The sequence below is a fragment of the Dermochelys coriacea genome, chromosome 7 (genome assembly GCF_009764565.3).
Source record: "Dermochelys coriacea isolate rDerCor1 chromosome 7, rDerCor1.pri.v4, whole genome shotgun sequence".
Taxonomy (NCBI): Eukaryota; Metazoa; Chordata; order Testudines; family Dermochelyidae; genus Dermochelys; species Dermochelys coriacea.
In genome coordinates, this window is record NC_050074.1 from 37,915,700 (window position 1) to 37,930,068 (window position 14,369).

Consider the following 14,369-nt stretch of genomic DNA (forward strand, 5'->3'; position numbering starts at 1 on the left):
TTGCTCCTCCCTAATACCTCTGTGTACATACAATTGATCCAAAATGGAATTAAGCACCTTGTTGAAATCCCTCCTAGAATTATATCCCCTTCCATAAAACTTCCCAAGTCACTAAAAAACTGATTTAAAAAAAGCTTGCCTGTGATTGGGACCATATGCCTTGGGCAAGGTGAGAAGTTTACTTTTCAAGAACCTCTGAATTAAAATATATCTGCCCTCTATATTTATATATTGTATTGAAACAATGAAAGAGAAGCGTTTAGCAAAAAGTATTGCTACCCTGCTCTTTTATTAGATTGGCCCTGGAGAGAGAGATGGTAGCTGAGTCCAAGATGTATTCATGTGTTTATCATATTTTTTCTTCAAGTGTGTTTCCTATAAATAGATTATACTCAGAAAATTCTTTGTCAGCATGCAGAATACTCTTTTCCTTTTTGTTGGATTATTCATTCCCATAACATGAACAGTCATGATATTAATAAATTTGCCCATAACTACAGATCTGGCCTAGATTCTGAAGACTTGCACACAAACTTATTCCCCCTCCTGGTCCACTTACACATCACCTCTGCACTTGGCTCACTAAGTTTTAAGGCATACTTTGTGATATATAAATAAAAACAAGGGATTCTCACTTGGTGTCAACTCCCTATTTTACCATATGCCTTCCTGTTAGTTGCTCTTTCTGCAACATCGGTTTCTTTTGGCCCCTCAGTGTGACTTATATCAACTAGACTCCCTCAGTAGACCAATGTCACAGATGGCACTAAGGGTGTATGTTGATTCCTGGATCTGACTCAAAGGGAGTGTGAATTCAATGCTGAGAGTACTAAAAGAAGGTGCAAGTTACTTCAGCTTCCCTTAGATTCAATCAAACTAGCCTCTGAATTTGGTCCTCAGTGTATTCTTACCTAACATGTTGGGGACAACACACAACAAAATGAATGAGTGATGAACAAAACTTTCATGTTCCCAAGGAGAAATACTGACATCTGAAAGACAAACTAACACAGAAGGAGATTATATTGTGGGTTTATGACTTGAAGAACAAATCCAAACCCTGCTTGATGTTCATAAAAGTCACTTTATTTCTATTTTACATAGCACTTTGAGCTGAATATGCAGCTTGATGGTGGTGCATAATGTGAAATATGTCTCAGCCAGTTGCATAGCATAGACTGCTCTTGGACTAAGTTAACTAAAAAGGCTTCTTGTTCCTAAAAATGTAAACAGCCAATGGTTTCCTGATGTCACTTACATTTGGAGATGGCAGTGTAAAAGAGTCTTAAAGTGGGTCCAGATGTAATCAGGCCAAGTAGGTAAAACTCTAGTCTTTTGAGTTCTCATGAAGAATTCCAATAACCTGAGATTCAATCATTGTTTTTGTTGCTAATTTTTGAGTTTCTCTTATAGAACCAGATGTAGGATCTTGGATTTCCTCTAGACATGTTTGAGGAAGAAGACTTTTATTTTTAAATTGAAAATTTAACTGCACTGTTAGCCAACTTCAATGAAGTTTTAAACATATTGGACAAGCAATTTTGTTTAAGAAATAGTTAAAAATTGTGAAAATACTGCCAACAATTTCATGATATAGACATTTTTAATATTAAAAGTAAATTGTAAATGTGTCTTTATAAACAATATGCATAAAATACATCTACTATACTAAAGCTTTCTCTCTTTTTTTAAATGGTATTTCACAGTAATTTCTTAGGTATGTAATGTTTTCCCTCAAAGAAATAGTGCAATTTGAAGAACGTACATTATGTCAGCAGATTAGAATTTTTGTGGTCATTAATACAAGTCTTTGTAGATTTCTTGTAGGAGTGGATGAAGACTCATATCTGTCTCCGTTTTCTTTATTATTTGCAACAGCTGCACATGTTCTGTTACAATCTGTCTGAGGTCCGTCATTTTCTGAAGCAACTTTGCAAACAGCTGTGATGATTCTGGGTGATTCAACTTTAGTTGGAGCTCCAAAGCTTGCAGCAAATTGTCTTGTATATCTTCAATGGGTTTCACATTCAACAAACCGGGACGATCTAGGAAAAATAAGGGAAGGAACTAGTGAATAAAATAGTAACTTTGGTTTGGAGAAGAACACCTCAGTCATTTGCTTTCTCAAAGGTTTCTCCTACACATTATCTAAAAGTGGCACTTTTTGAATGCTGTTTGATGATTTCCTACGTTTTTTTTAACAGACCCAGACTTTTATTAGAGCATTCACAAGGAAAAATAGTCTTAGAAATGGTACAAGCATTGGTTAGTTACAGATATAGAGGTATCTATGTAATACACTGCAATGCATAGTCTACACCAGATTCCCTTGTTGAAGGAAGAGTAAGTAAATAAGATACACTTTAAGGACATCAAAGCCTTCACTAGGTAATTCATCAATGGACATCAACATACAGATAACTGGATCTACTAGTGCTTGATACCTCTTTATAATCTGCAAATGATTCTTCCTATGATGATGAGGGTAATATAAAAACTTGGATGGGTGCTGAAAAAGCAAACTAGTCAAGCCACAAATGTGACTTCACTGGGAGATATGACTGAGGGCCACAGATTTTGGGCCACAGTGTCTTCATAATTCTAACTTGCTGGACTTAAAGATTTTGTGCTTACTTCTCCCCCAAGTCCATACTCCACTTGGCTTTCAGAGAGCTGTTTATGGTTCCCTGGTTGTGCCCCAGCATCAGTTAGAGGCGATCTCAGGAACCTTATGCCAATGGAGGATTGTTGCATCAGTGACACTGCTTCCTTAGAGATGGTGGGGGGGCTGGTGCTGAGCTGCCTGTACTGGATTCATGATAGCAGAGAGTTTTCCTAGATGAGGGGAATTCTGTTTTAGACATTTACAACCAGAATTCGAACCCTTTCAGCACATGAGCTATGCAAAGGAACCACATGGAACTGGAGAATCTGGCCCTTCTTTTTGTTTCAGGCTTTTAATACTGAGACCAATTTTCGCTTTTCCCTTCCAATATGCCGTGTCCGTCTGGGCTGAAATACTTGAATACATGATTTTTTATTTAGTAATAGCATTCCATTGTGGTGCAATGCTGCTTTCAGACTCACCGTTATCTTGTTCTTTAAAAATAGCTTTGCTTAGATCTCTTATTTCACGTGAAACCATTTGACAGAAAGATTAAATCTTTAATAGCAACATTTGTTCTGCTAACGCCTCCCTCCTCCAACTCTTTTTATTAGGTGGGGGCCATTATTATTTAAGCTGACTCATGGCCTTCATGTAATAAAAAATTTGATTCTATGGCCACAGAAATTAAGGTCATGGCCGAACTGTTGTAATTGCACTAAATGTCACATTTGATAATGATTGTCAATGACTTGTTACTGCTTCGATTGCTATATGTAACCAACTATAGCAATTAGACCTTGATTCTATTCCCAGCTTGGCCACTGGCCTATAGGGTAATCTTGGGCAAGTTATGTCACTGTTCTGTGTCAATCTCCCCATCTGTAAAATGGGGATAATGATGCTTACCTCCTTTATAAAGCACTACTGATGAAAAGTACTAGGTGGTATTATTGCCTGGCAGAAGTTGGGGTTGATAGATGAAATACCTCTTCTCCAGTCACCAGATTAACTCAGCACTAGCCTTTCAGGAATCTCACTTCATTTTCACTTTGCTTTTACAATGTTGCCATATTTTAGGCCTTGTCTAGACTGCAGTTTTTAGCCACCAGTGAAACTTCAACTGATGTAGCTTCCCCCAGTGCAAACCCTTACAAGAGATGCATCACGCTGCTATGAAACTCCACTTGTAATGGTGCAATCTGAACCCAGGGTAAGAAGCATAGCATATACCAGGGGTCGGCAACCTATGGCACGTGTGCCAATTTTTAATGGCATGCTGCTGTCTGCCCGGGACAGCAGTGTGCAATTAAAAATCCTACCTGGCCCGGCCCACTCTTCTCCGCCCACCACTCTCTCCTTGCATGGGAGGCAAGCTTTCCCCTCCCCTGGCCTCTTCCCCCAGCGTGCAGGGTTCCTGCCCCTCCTCCTCTCCCTCCCTGCGGCCGATCAGCTGACAGCTCTTGCTATGGAGGGGGAGAGGGAAAAGTGGAGCCGCAGCATGCTCTCCGCTCCGAGGACCTTGGGGAAGGGGGTGGAATCGGCATATCCCCTCCAGCCTCCTGCCGTGAGCCATTCAGGGCAGGGGGCTGGGAGCAGCCCCACAACCCCAGCCCACATCCTCAGCCCTTTGCCCTGACCCCGCACCTCCCTCACACACACACAGCCCTCTGTCCTCACCCCTGCACCCCCACACACCCCAGCTCCATGCCCTGACCCCTGCACCCCCCCAACAACCCCAACCCTGACTCCGGCACCCCCCACACATACCCAACCTCCTGCCCTGACTCCTGCACCCTCCTCACACACCCCCAGCCCTGACTCCTGCACTCCCAACACATACCTGCACCCCAACCCCCAACCTGCTCCTTCACCCCCAGCCCTGTTCTCAGTGCACTCTCACCCTCATCTCACTGCAGAGAGAGGAAGAGAATGGGCCAGAACCAGGGAGAAAGTAGGTACCTACTCTATGTGGACAGGTCCGGGACCCCAGACTGGCAGCGGGCTGAGCGGGGCTGGCAGCCGGGACCCTGGCTGGCAGGAGCCAGCGGACAGAACCCCAGACCGGCAGCAGGCTGAGCCGCTCAGCCCACTGTTGGTCTGGGGTCCCGGCCGCTGGCCCTGCTCAGCCCGCTGCCGGTCTGGGGTTCTGGCTGCCGCCCTTTTGCCAGCCAGGGTCTCAGCTGCAGACCCCGCTCAGCCCGCTGCCGGCCTAGGTAAACAGAACCCCAGGCCGGCAGTGGACTGAGCGGGCCCATGGTGTAAGATCAGCATTTTAATTTAATTTTAAATGAAGCTTCTTAAACATTTTGAAAACCTTGTTTACATACAATGATAGTTTAGTTATATAATAGATAGACTTATAGAGAGGGACTTTCTAAAAAATGTTAAAATGTAGTATTGGCACATGAAACCTTAAATTAAAGTGAATAAATGAAGACTTGGCACACCACTTCTAAAAGGTTGCCGACCCTTGGCATATACTGTGGTTTACACAGATGTAATGTGTCTACATTAGGGGTTTACACCAGGGCAGTTACAGCTACACCAATGGTTAGAAATGCCAAGTGCAGACAAACAAAGAAACTATAGGCCCTAGGAAGCAGAAAATAGTTGGAGTGCACTGTACTCTGGCTCCATTTCCTCTTTGCCTCTGGCCTGTCATCTGGGAGCAGGGTCAATGTATATGTCTTAAACCAGCTCTATGCCAGATGGGGAGATTCTCTTTACAGTGCATAGAGTCAAGGGGTCATCTTTGCCCCTTTTATTTTACCAGGGTGACCTAAAAGGACCTTAGTCCACTGGAGAATCAGGTCTGGACGTTATAAAGGGCTAGATTAGTAGTCCTATGGTTACTGCTCTGCAGAACAACTTCAGATTTAGTTACCAAAACTAGTGGCTTGTTATTTTGGTGGATATGGATATGGAAAGGAGAAAGCAATTTTCATCATAATGCAACGATCTCTCCTATATAAGAGCAGTGTTTAATGTGTCATCCCAGTTCTTCTCAAACAGAATCTGAGTATGATGCAGCTGCAGATCAAAATCTGAGCTTTGAAATTCAGGGGCACTTGGATTTGGGGTTTTGTCTCAAACTCATTTTTAGCATTTACAAGTATATATTGAACAGAGCAATTATAAAATCATAAAGAGAGGAAATCATTACTTAAACTGAGGAAAAAATATGTGTTATGTAGAGGAAAGTGAGGATTTATCGGCATGGATGTTCTAGAAACTAGCTATTCCTCTTCACTCAGTGTACTACACACAATAATAATCTTTTTCCAGAAATCATTATCCCAAATCTTTTAGTACATTTTTAAAGAATGTCTTCCTTTGTTGCAAAACTATAAATCCTGATTTAATTATTAACCTATGCTTGGCTGGCAGAGGTCACTTATTTAAACATATTTTATAAACAAATACCAGTTTACTGGCAATATTAGACTTTTATAACCAAAAATATCTTGTAGTGTAAATATCTGCAAATAGAAAATGAACAATACCTTCTTATTATTTTCCTAGAGGACTTTGGAAATATCATAAAGACTTATTTTTAAAACTACCTACCAGACTTTGGATAAATTATCAAGACTTATTTTCAGACTACCTGGGTACATTAAAGTTGGCATAATATACATTGTTCATATTAATCCTTCATAAACCTCCCAACTAGATATTTCTAAGCTGTTAATAATTTTGTCTTTTGGGATACTATAGCTTTAAATTTCACTGCCTTGCTGAAGAGGAACACTGAACCAGCTAGATTTGACTCAGTGCACAGTGAAATACAAGTCAAACAAGCATGAAGACCATAGCTTCTATTTCCCTTGGGATTAGCCTCCATTTTCCCCATCTCTCTTAATGCTGGGAATTATCAAGGTGTGAGATTTTCAGATGTAAAACCCAAATCAAGGCAAATCTCATGATCTCCAAATCTGACTTGCAGGACCTCTGAAGCAAACTCAGAATGTCAGCATCTAGGCTGGGATTTACAAAGGAGTCTAAGTGAATTCGGCATTCAAATTCCACTGAAGTTCAGTGGGAGTTAAGTGCCTGACTTTCTTAGGCTCCTTTATAAAACCCAGCCTAATGGCTTTATAATGAAGCACTGGAACTAGGATCAGTGAAACTGGAGATGGCAAAGGCCTATTGGATCATAAAATGTTATTTTTCAATAAGCCAGATCCCAAGGAAGGAAAAGTCCTATTGAAGGCAATACAGATTTTGCCTGAGTAAGGACTTCAGGATATGAGCCATTATTTTGTGTGCTATGCTCCTCTACAAACAGAGGATGACACCATCTCTGTCGCAAGAAGCTTATTTAGATCAGACACATGACAATACTGTTCAAACCTATGAGACACTTGGGTTGAAGCTGCAAGCTTTACTTGCACAGCTTGAAGTTAACCACGCTCACTGACGTAGAAGAAGATGTGTTTTTTGGGTAGGGATTAGTATGGGAAGGGAGGTCATTCAGGGCACAAAGAGAGAGAGCTCTAGGCAGAGGTGGCACTACGGAAGAAGATATAAGAGTGGGAAATACATATGGAGTCTTTAGTTGGGTGCCTTGGGAAGAGCATAGATCAGTGGTTCTGAACCAGAGATATGGGTACCCCTAGGGGTACGCAGAGGTCTTCCAGGGGTACATCAACTCATCTAAGTATTTGCCTAGTTTTACAACAGGCTACATAAAAACCACTTGGAATGTCAGTACAAACTAAGGCCAGGCCTACACGTACATGCTTACAGTGGCACCGCTGTACAGATACAGCTGTGCTGCTGTAAGAGTACTTGTGTAGCTGCGTTATGCCTATGGGAGAGAACTCTCCCACTGAAATACTAAAACCAGCTCAAAGAGTGGTGGTAGCTGTGTCAGTTGGAGAGCGTCTCCCGCCAACATAATGCTGTGCACGCTGGCACTTATGCCACTCAGGCATAGATAGTTAGAGGGGAATAGATAGAAATAAGAAGCAAAGATATGGGCAGGGACAACATTGACATGGCAAGTGAGATGAAGCCAGCATATAGACTTGAAGAGAGGATAGACTAAGCAGTGGGAGAGGTGGATCAGTACTAGCCACAGCATTTTCATAGACCATAGCAGAAAGAAAGGAGGTGAAGGGGGGCCAAGGATGAATAGGTGGCAATTGTTAAGGTGAGAGAAGATCAGGATGAGAGAGCGGTGAAATAGGATATTATCTTTAAGCTTATGTGAGTGGGAGGATGGTGTAACTGTCAATGTTACTGGAGAACAGAGCGCATTGAGTCCATTCCCTGCAAGCACAAAGTGCAGTGCTATGGAAGAGTTATTAAAGAGCTATCATCCTGGTAACCATTAGTGTTTCCTCTAATTTTTTACACCCATGTGTGGAATTAATTTTGTTATGTGCATCGATATAGAGATCACGCCACCTCCATATTGGTGCACATAACAAAATTCATATGGTGGGGTGGGGCTGAGGGGTTCAGAGTGTGGGAGGGGGCTCAGGACTGGGGAGTGGGGGTGTGTGTGAAGCCTCTGGCTGGAGGTGCAGGATCTGGAGTGGGGCCAGGGATGGGGACTCAGGGTTGGGGTGTGGACTGTGAGGGCTATGGCTGGTGGTTTGGGCTCTGGTGTGGTGCTGGGGATGATGGGTTCAGGGCTGGGGCAAAGGTTTGGGGTGCGGGGGTGGAGGCTCTGGGAGGGCTGGGGATGAGGGGTTTATGGTGCAGTGTGGCTCCCTGGGGCTACAGTGGGGAGAGAGGACTCCCCTTCAGCTCTCTCTCTCCGCAGCAGCACCTGGGCTGGGGGGACAGGCTTCTGTCTCCCGGCCAGGGCAGGTCTAGCTTCGGGCTGGAGGAGGGCCACCTGTTCCCCGGCCAGGACTGTGCTGGGTCAGGGCAAGGGCGCCTGTCCCCTGGCTGTGGCAGGTCTGAGGCTGGACTGGGGTTGGGGGAGGGGCGTCTGTCCCCTGGCCACAGCAGGTCAGGGGCTGGGCTGGGTTTGGGGCACCTGTCCACTGGCTGCGGCAGGTCTGGGGCTGGGCTGGAGAGGGCCTGGGGAGGAGCGCCTGTCCCCTGGCCGCGGCAGGTTCGGCACTGGGCTGGGTCTGGCTGGGACGGGGTGCTGCAGCAGGTCTGGGGTTCGGGGAGAGGCATCTTGCCCTGAGCACCTGCACAACACTTAATAGCCAGCTGCCCGACTGCGCAGCTTAGAGGGAACTTAGGTAACCATCATAATTTTTAAGACTATTTCTTCATCTATATTACAAAGGTCATTTCAGGTTATTAAAACTGAAAGTATTTTAAAAATCTAATTTACTTTTCACCAGTTGTACTCATTGCTAATTACCTTTCTTTTGCCTGGCTTGGACAATGGAAGCAAACTAGACTATTTCACTTTTTGTTTATTATTGGTTAATTTTGCTTTCTGGTTCTCATCCTTTAGTACAAGACTATGTCATTTGGTTTGGAAACACTGCAGGACAATGTTTAAATCCAAATAAACTGTCTTCAATTATTGAAAAAAAAGTTAATTAAAATTGTTCTGAGATTTGAGGTGTATTTTTTTTCAAAACAACCCCCAAATTTTGGGTCTAAATTACCTGTCTGTATCTGTCTAAAGTGATACTTTACTTTTTCAAGTGAAAAAATAAGTTTTACATATTAGGAAGCCTCTTTCAGGCTTGAATGTCCTTAAAATTAACTATATTTTTTGTTATTTCTCACTTACAAAACGTCCATCTGCATGTCTTTATGTTTTATGCTAGCATGCAAAATTACATTACATTTTTATGCCTGCAACAACCATTAGTCAAGGTCATTTGGAGTTTAAATAGACATTCTGAAATCATAATATGATAAAATACATGAAGAGACATAATGGCTGATTAAACACTTTTTTTCTAGTGCTATTTCTGCTGCAGAGGTAGATATGACTCAGCAGTTTGGGTTTTACTCTCCAGTCTGTAACATGCAGTGCACTCCTCAGGTTTTTAGTTCAAAGCCCACAGTAGTTATCTGCAGTTGCTGGTTTGATTAGGAAGTATTTCCTTGTTCTGACATGATTACTACAAGGGTAATTTTTATAACGGTCAATGCTAAAATCCTTGGTAGTATTCAGTGATGAAACCTCAAATTTTTTATATTGTGGTCAAATGATTTAATATAACAGTTAACAAAGAACAGCTACTCAGGGCTCATGAACTGCTCCAAAACATACAGTAGGAGACCCGATAAGTGAGAAGCAGAGATAGGCCTGAACCAAAATCCTTGGTCTGAATGCACTCAGACTGACAGAGTCTGGATCTGGGTCCAAACTTTGTAGCTAGACCTTTTTACAGCTGGACAGACAAAATTCCCATATCCAAACATTCTTCCAAATTTGTGGGCTATTAAGTGGTGGAGTTGGGATCTGAAACCAGACTTACTGCTTGGACGAGGGTTGTCAGTTTTGGTTGGACATATTCCTGTAAGTTTCATCAAATGACATAATCTTTAATTAAAGAGTAATTTTTAATTCCTGGAAACTGCAGGACAATTCTGGAGGGTTGGCAACCCTAGCTTGGCATCATCTATAGTCAGAGGAATGACTATGCAAAAATGACCCGGTAGATTCCCTATTTATTCTGTCTCAGAGACTTCCTGAACAAATTTGCTAAATTTATAAGCACGAGTGAATTAAGATTAAAGATGGCTTACATTCTCCAAAACTTCTAGCATCCCTTCTCCTGAGACATGTACGGGGGTGAAAGTAAAATTTCTCTTACCAGTATGGTGTGGTAGGGCAGCTTCCTCCACCAGGAAGGGGCAGGGTCTCGGGTGGAAGGAGTGGGATTGAGGGGGTCAGCCTCCCCCAGCCAGCCCGCCCGTGCTGCCCAAGGCTCCAGCAGTGATTTAAATCGCCGGCCCTGGAGTAGCTGCTCCTTTAGCTCCCCCCACTGTCGGCGTCCCTGCCAGCAGGGACCAGGCAGGGCCGCCAATGTGGGGCACAAAAGGAGCAGCTATGTTAAAGCGCTGCCACGACAGTGCTTTAAGCACAGCGCTTTAAAGTCAGCAGTACGGGCCGGTACAGACAGCCACTTTTTACTGGAATGCTGTACTGGGCCGTACCACCTTACTTTCACTCCTGGACATGTCTTTCCCCCAACCCTGACAGACTCCTTGTTCTTTCCTACCTAAGCAGAATACTTCATCCCAGTTTACCCCACAGAGACAGGTTCTTGGTGTATGTTCTCTCCCCAGAGTCAGTTAAGGCTTCTGCTCAGACTCACTACAGCGTAGGGATCCAATCTGAACCAAGGAATTTAGATCACAAGGATCCTGCTTTTAATACATCTGTTTTCAAGACAAAAGAACAATTTTTCTCCAATATTCAGCCCTACAAACTCAGTGTAGCATCTGAGAGTGAAGCTAGCTTCTTTTTGGCTTGCATTATCACCAGGGATGCAGAAGCTGTCATTTTACTGATGCATGAGTCTGTATAGACTCCAGATGTACATGTTCTAAACTGCTAATGAGTAAAAGCTTGGTTTAATCAGTAAACTAGGAAAAATCAAATTGAAGACACATATGTGCTTTTAAAAAAAGCCATTGTTCTAACTTTATTTGTATTTAATATAATACTTTGTAAGCATGGTAAATTCCCCAACATTAATCCTAAAACCACAGGAAAAGCTCTAAAAGATTATTTTTCTCTACAAATTCTAAAGCAAAGTAAATGTGAAAACTTAGTTAAGCAGGCATTTTAGTGCTCAATGTGCTATGTTGTTGAGGGGGTTGGGGGATGGCTGGGAGAGGGCAAGGTAGGGTGTTGGGTCAATTAGAGCCTGATTCAGCAAAACACTTAACCATGTACTTAATCTTCTTAGCAGATGCGCAATATGCCGCAGGTGGCATGTGACCAGGATTCATTACTGAATTTGGTCTGCCAGTTGGATCATGAGCTTCCCTGGCCCGCATGTTGACGTGGAGTGCGATGTGAACACTGATCCATGCACACTGTGTACTTAATGTTATGGATGGACTCAAGTATGTACTTTAGTGTTTTTCTGAATCAGACCCTCAGTGTATCAATGTTTTAATTCACCTTCTCTTAATACTTTTCACAGTTAGGATGCAACGTAGTAGAATCGGAAATTTAGTATGCTCTAGTTCTTCATATGTAAAAGTATTTCTATCTGTACGATATACACATAAACCCTCATAAATACATATACATACACACGTAAAATAGTTCTTTTAGTTCTATTTGGAGAAGTATTTTATAAACTCAAACACACCTGAACAAAGAAAAAGACAGACATAATGGGAAAAAACAGCTAACGAAACAAATTTTCATTCTCTCTATATGCAACCAACATGAGATCTTGCCCAGTGAAATAAAGGTTCACAGAAATGTCATACCACAGCCACACTCAGCTTTATAGAATTTTAAAGATACCTCAAGCGCTTTACCAGGTATTTTGGCAACACTAAAAAACACCAGGAAACCACAGCAGAAAAGTAAATGAGACACAGAGGAGAATAAGTTCTACACAGTTAACTTTAGCTTAATTAAACAATGATTTACACATGTTTGGAGGGGATAGGCTTAGAATTGCCTTCACTACTGTGCTAGTTTGTAAAATAAGATACTCCTTTCTACCAATCCAATCGAAATTAATGTACACAGCTAGAAGTCTTACTCCCCTTAAAAAGAGGACCAGGAACAATAGAAAAAGCCCTTTCCTTCTTCCCCTTTGGCCTTCCCCTCAGAGGTTCCCTTGCAGCCTCCATTAACAGACTTTTATCTCTTTTGCAGTAATCGTGTCAATTACAAACTTTATAGGAAGGAGGGTATGCTAGTGCGGAGAAAAAGCGTGCTTTCAAATTAATCCAGAAATGGACATGAAATAGACCACTTTTGAAGTCTAATATTTCCCTTTCAGTCTGCTTGCATTACTTTGATACCTCCTATTAAACACTGAGATTTCTTTCCATTTTGATGCAAAAATATTAGATTTTCAAGCATCATTTCCTCATCATAAATGTTTATATGTGGGACTTTTCTCTTTTGATATGAATCCAAGCAAGCAGCCATCCAACTTGAAAGATAATGACTGCCTGTGAAATGAGTAGGGCTCTACCAAATTCATGGCCATGAAAAGTGCATCACAGACCATGAAATCTGGTCTCCCACCGTCTTGTGTGTGCTTTTACTCTATACTATACAGATTTCACAGGGAAGACCAGCGTTTCTCAAAGTGGGGGTCCTGACCAAAAAAAGGTTTGTGGGGGGGTTGCAAGGTTATTTTAGGAGGCTGTGGTATTTCCATCCTTACTTCTCCGTTGCCTTCAGAGCTGGGTGGCCAGAGACTGGCAGCTAGTTCTGAAGGTGGCACTTCGCCAGCAACAGCACAGAAGTAAGGGTGAAAATACCATACCATTCCACCCTTACTTCTGCGCTGTTGCCTTCAGAGCTGGGTGGCCAGAGAATGGCGGCTGCTGACTGAAGGCCCAGCTCTGCAGGCAGCAGCACAGAAGCAAGGATAGCAATACCATACCATGCCATCCTTACTTCTGTGCTGCTGCTGGCAGCGGCTCTGGCTTCAGAGCTGGGCTCCCGGCCAGCAGCCGCCGCTCTCCAGTTGCCCAACTCTGAAGGTAGCATCCCCGCCAGCAGCAGCACAGACCCCCAACTCTTTTTTGGGTCAGGACCCCTTACAATTACAACACCATGACATTTCAAATTTAAATAGCTGAAATCACGACATTTACGATTTTTAAAATCCTATGACCATGAAATGTACCAAAATGGACTGTGAATTTGGTAGGGCCTTAGAAATGAGCATATAGTTGCAATTCTCTTTCCAGAGAAAAGGTGTCTTAAATCCACCCTTGTTGATAGCCATTTTAAGGACTGAATGGATATAAAGCCTGAACTATTCTCTCCCCCTAAAGGTAGCCCTTCTAGGTCAGTGTTGCAGCACATTGGCAGGACTATAGGGGGAAGCCTGCATACCCAGTGCCATAGCTGTTCTGCAGATCAAGGTCTCCAGGGATATCAATACAGCACTATTCACAAGCTTATTTGCATGATTTTTTTTTTAAAGAAAGAAAATACAACATTAAGAAACAGTCCTTTTCCCTATGGAACTGCTGAAAATCTTAAATAGTCTACATGCTGCTCCCTCTCAGATCTCCTGTTTCAAGGGCTTCCTTTGAACATATTGTTGAGCTTCTTGGAATGTTTCTCATTTAGTATTACTGTTAAATAGCACAACCATGTACCTATTGAAGCCAGGGTTGCTTGGATGTCACAGAACAGCAAATACATCTATCATCCTAGAGTTCTTATTTTTAATGGCCTGCAAGAGGTTGGGGGCAACCTTCAGCATTGATTTCACTGGATCTGTGACCATTCACAGCAGCTGAGGATCTGCCTCTAGGAGTATGTGATGCAGGTAATGACAGGAAGGAAAAAAAACTTTTCTGAAAACATTTTTCTAAATCTCATTTTACCAGAATGCATTTCTCAAAATTACAGTAAGTAAAAAAAATGCTCTGATGAAAATTTTACATTGCTAACAATGGGATAAAAAAGTCTCTTTTAAGAAATAGGGATTATGCTGTTGCCCATGAACAGCAACTCTGTCTCATCAGCATTTTTTTATGTAATTTATTTTTTTTGCCTGAATTAAATATTTTCAGTATTCTTTTTAAGCAAAATGTACAATGGCACATTAAGAACAGCTGTTTAGCATTATAATAATGAGCACAGTGCAACATCTGAAATGATTGA

The 14,369-nt window shown here is 42.3% G+C and overlaps 1 protein-coding gene across 1 annotated transcript in view; it reads right to left on the bottom strand.

The window, feature by feature from the left end:
• Positions 1-1,068: 1,068 nt before the first annotated feature.
• Positions 1,069-14,369, bottom strand: part of PPARG (peroxisome proliferator activated receptor gamma) — a 109,862-nt gene continuing 96,561 nt past the window's right edge. The window contains exon 7 of the mRNA XM_038409836.2: positions 1,069-2,045. Within this exon, the coding sequence (XP_038265764.1) occupies positions 1,798-2,045 (248 nt within the window). The 3' untranslated portion in view covers positions 1,069-1,797. The remainder of the gene's footprint in view (positions 2,046-14,369) is intronic.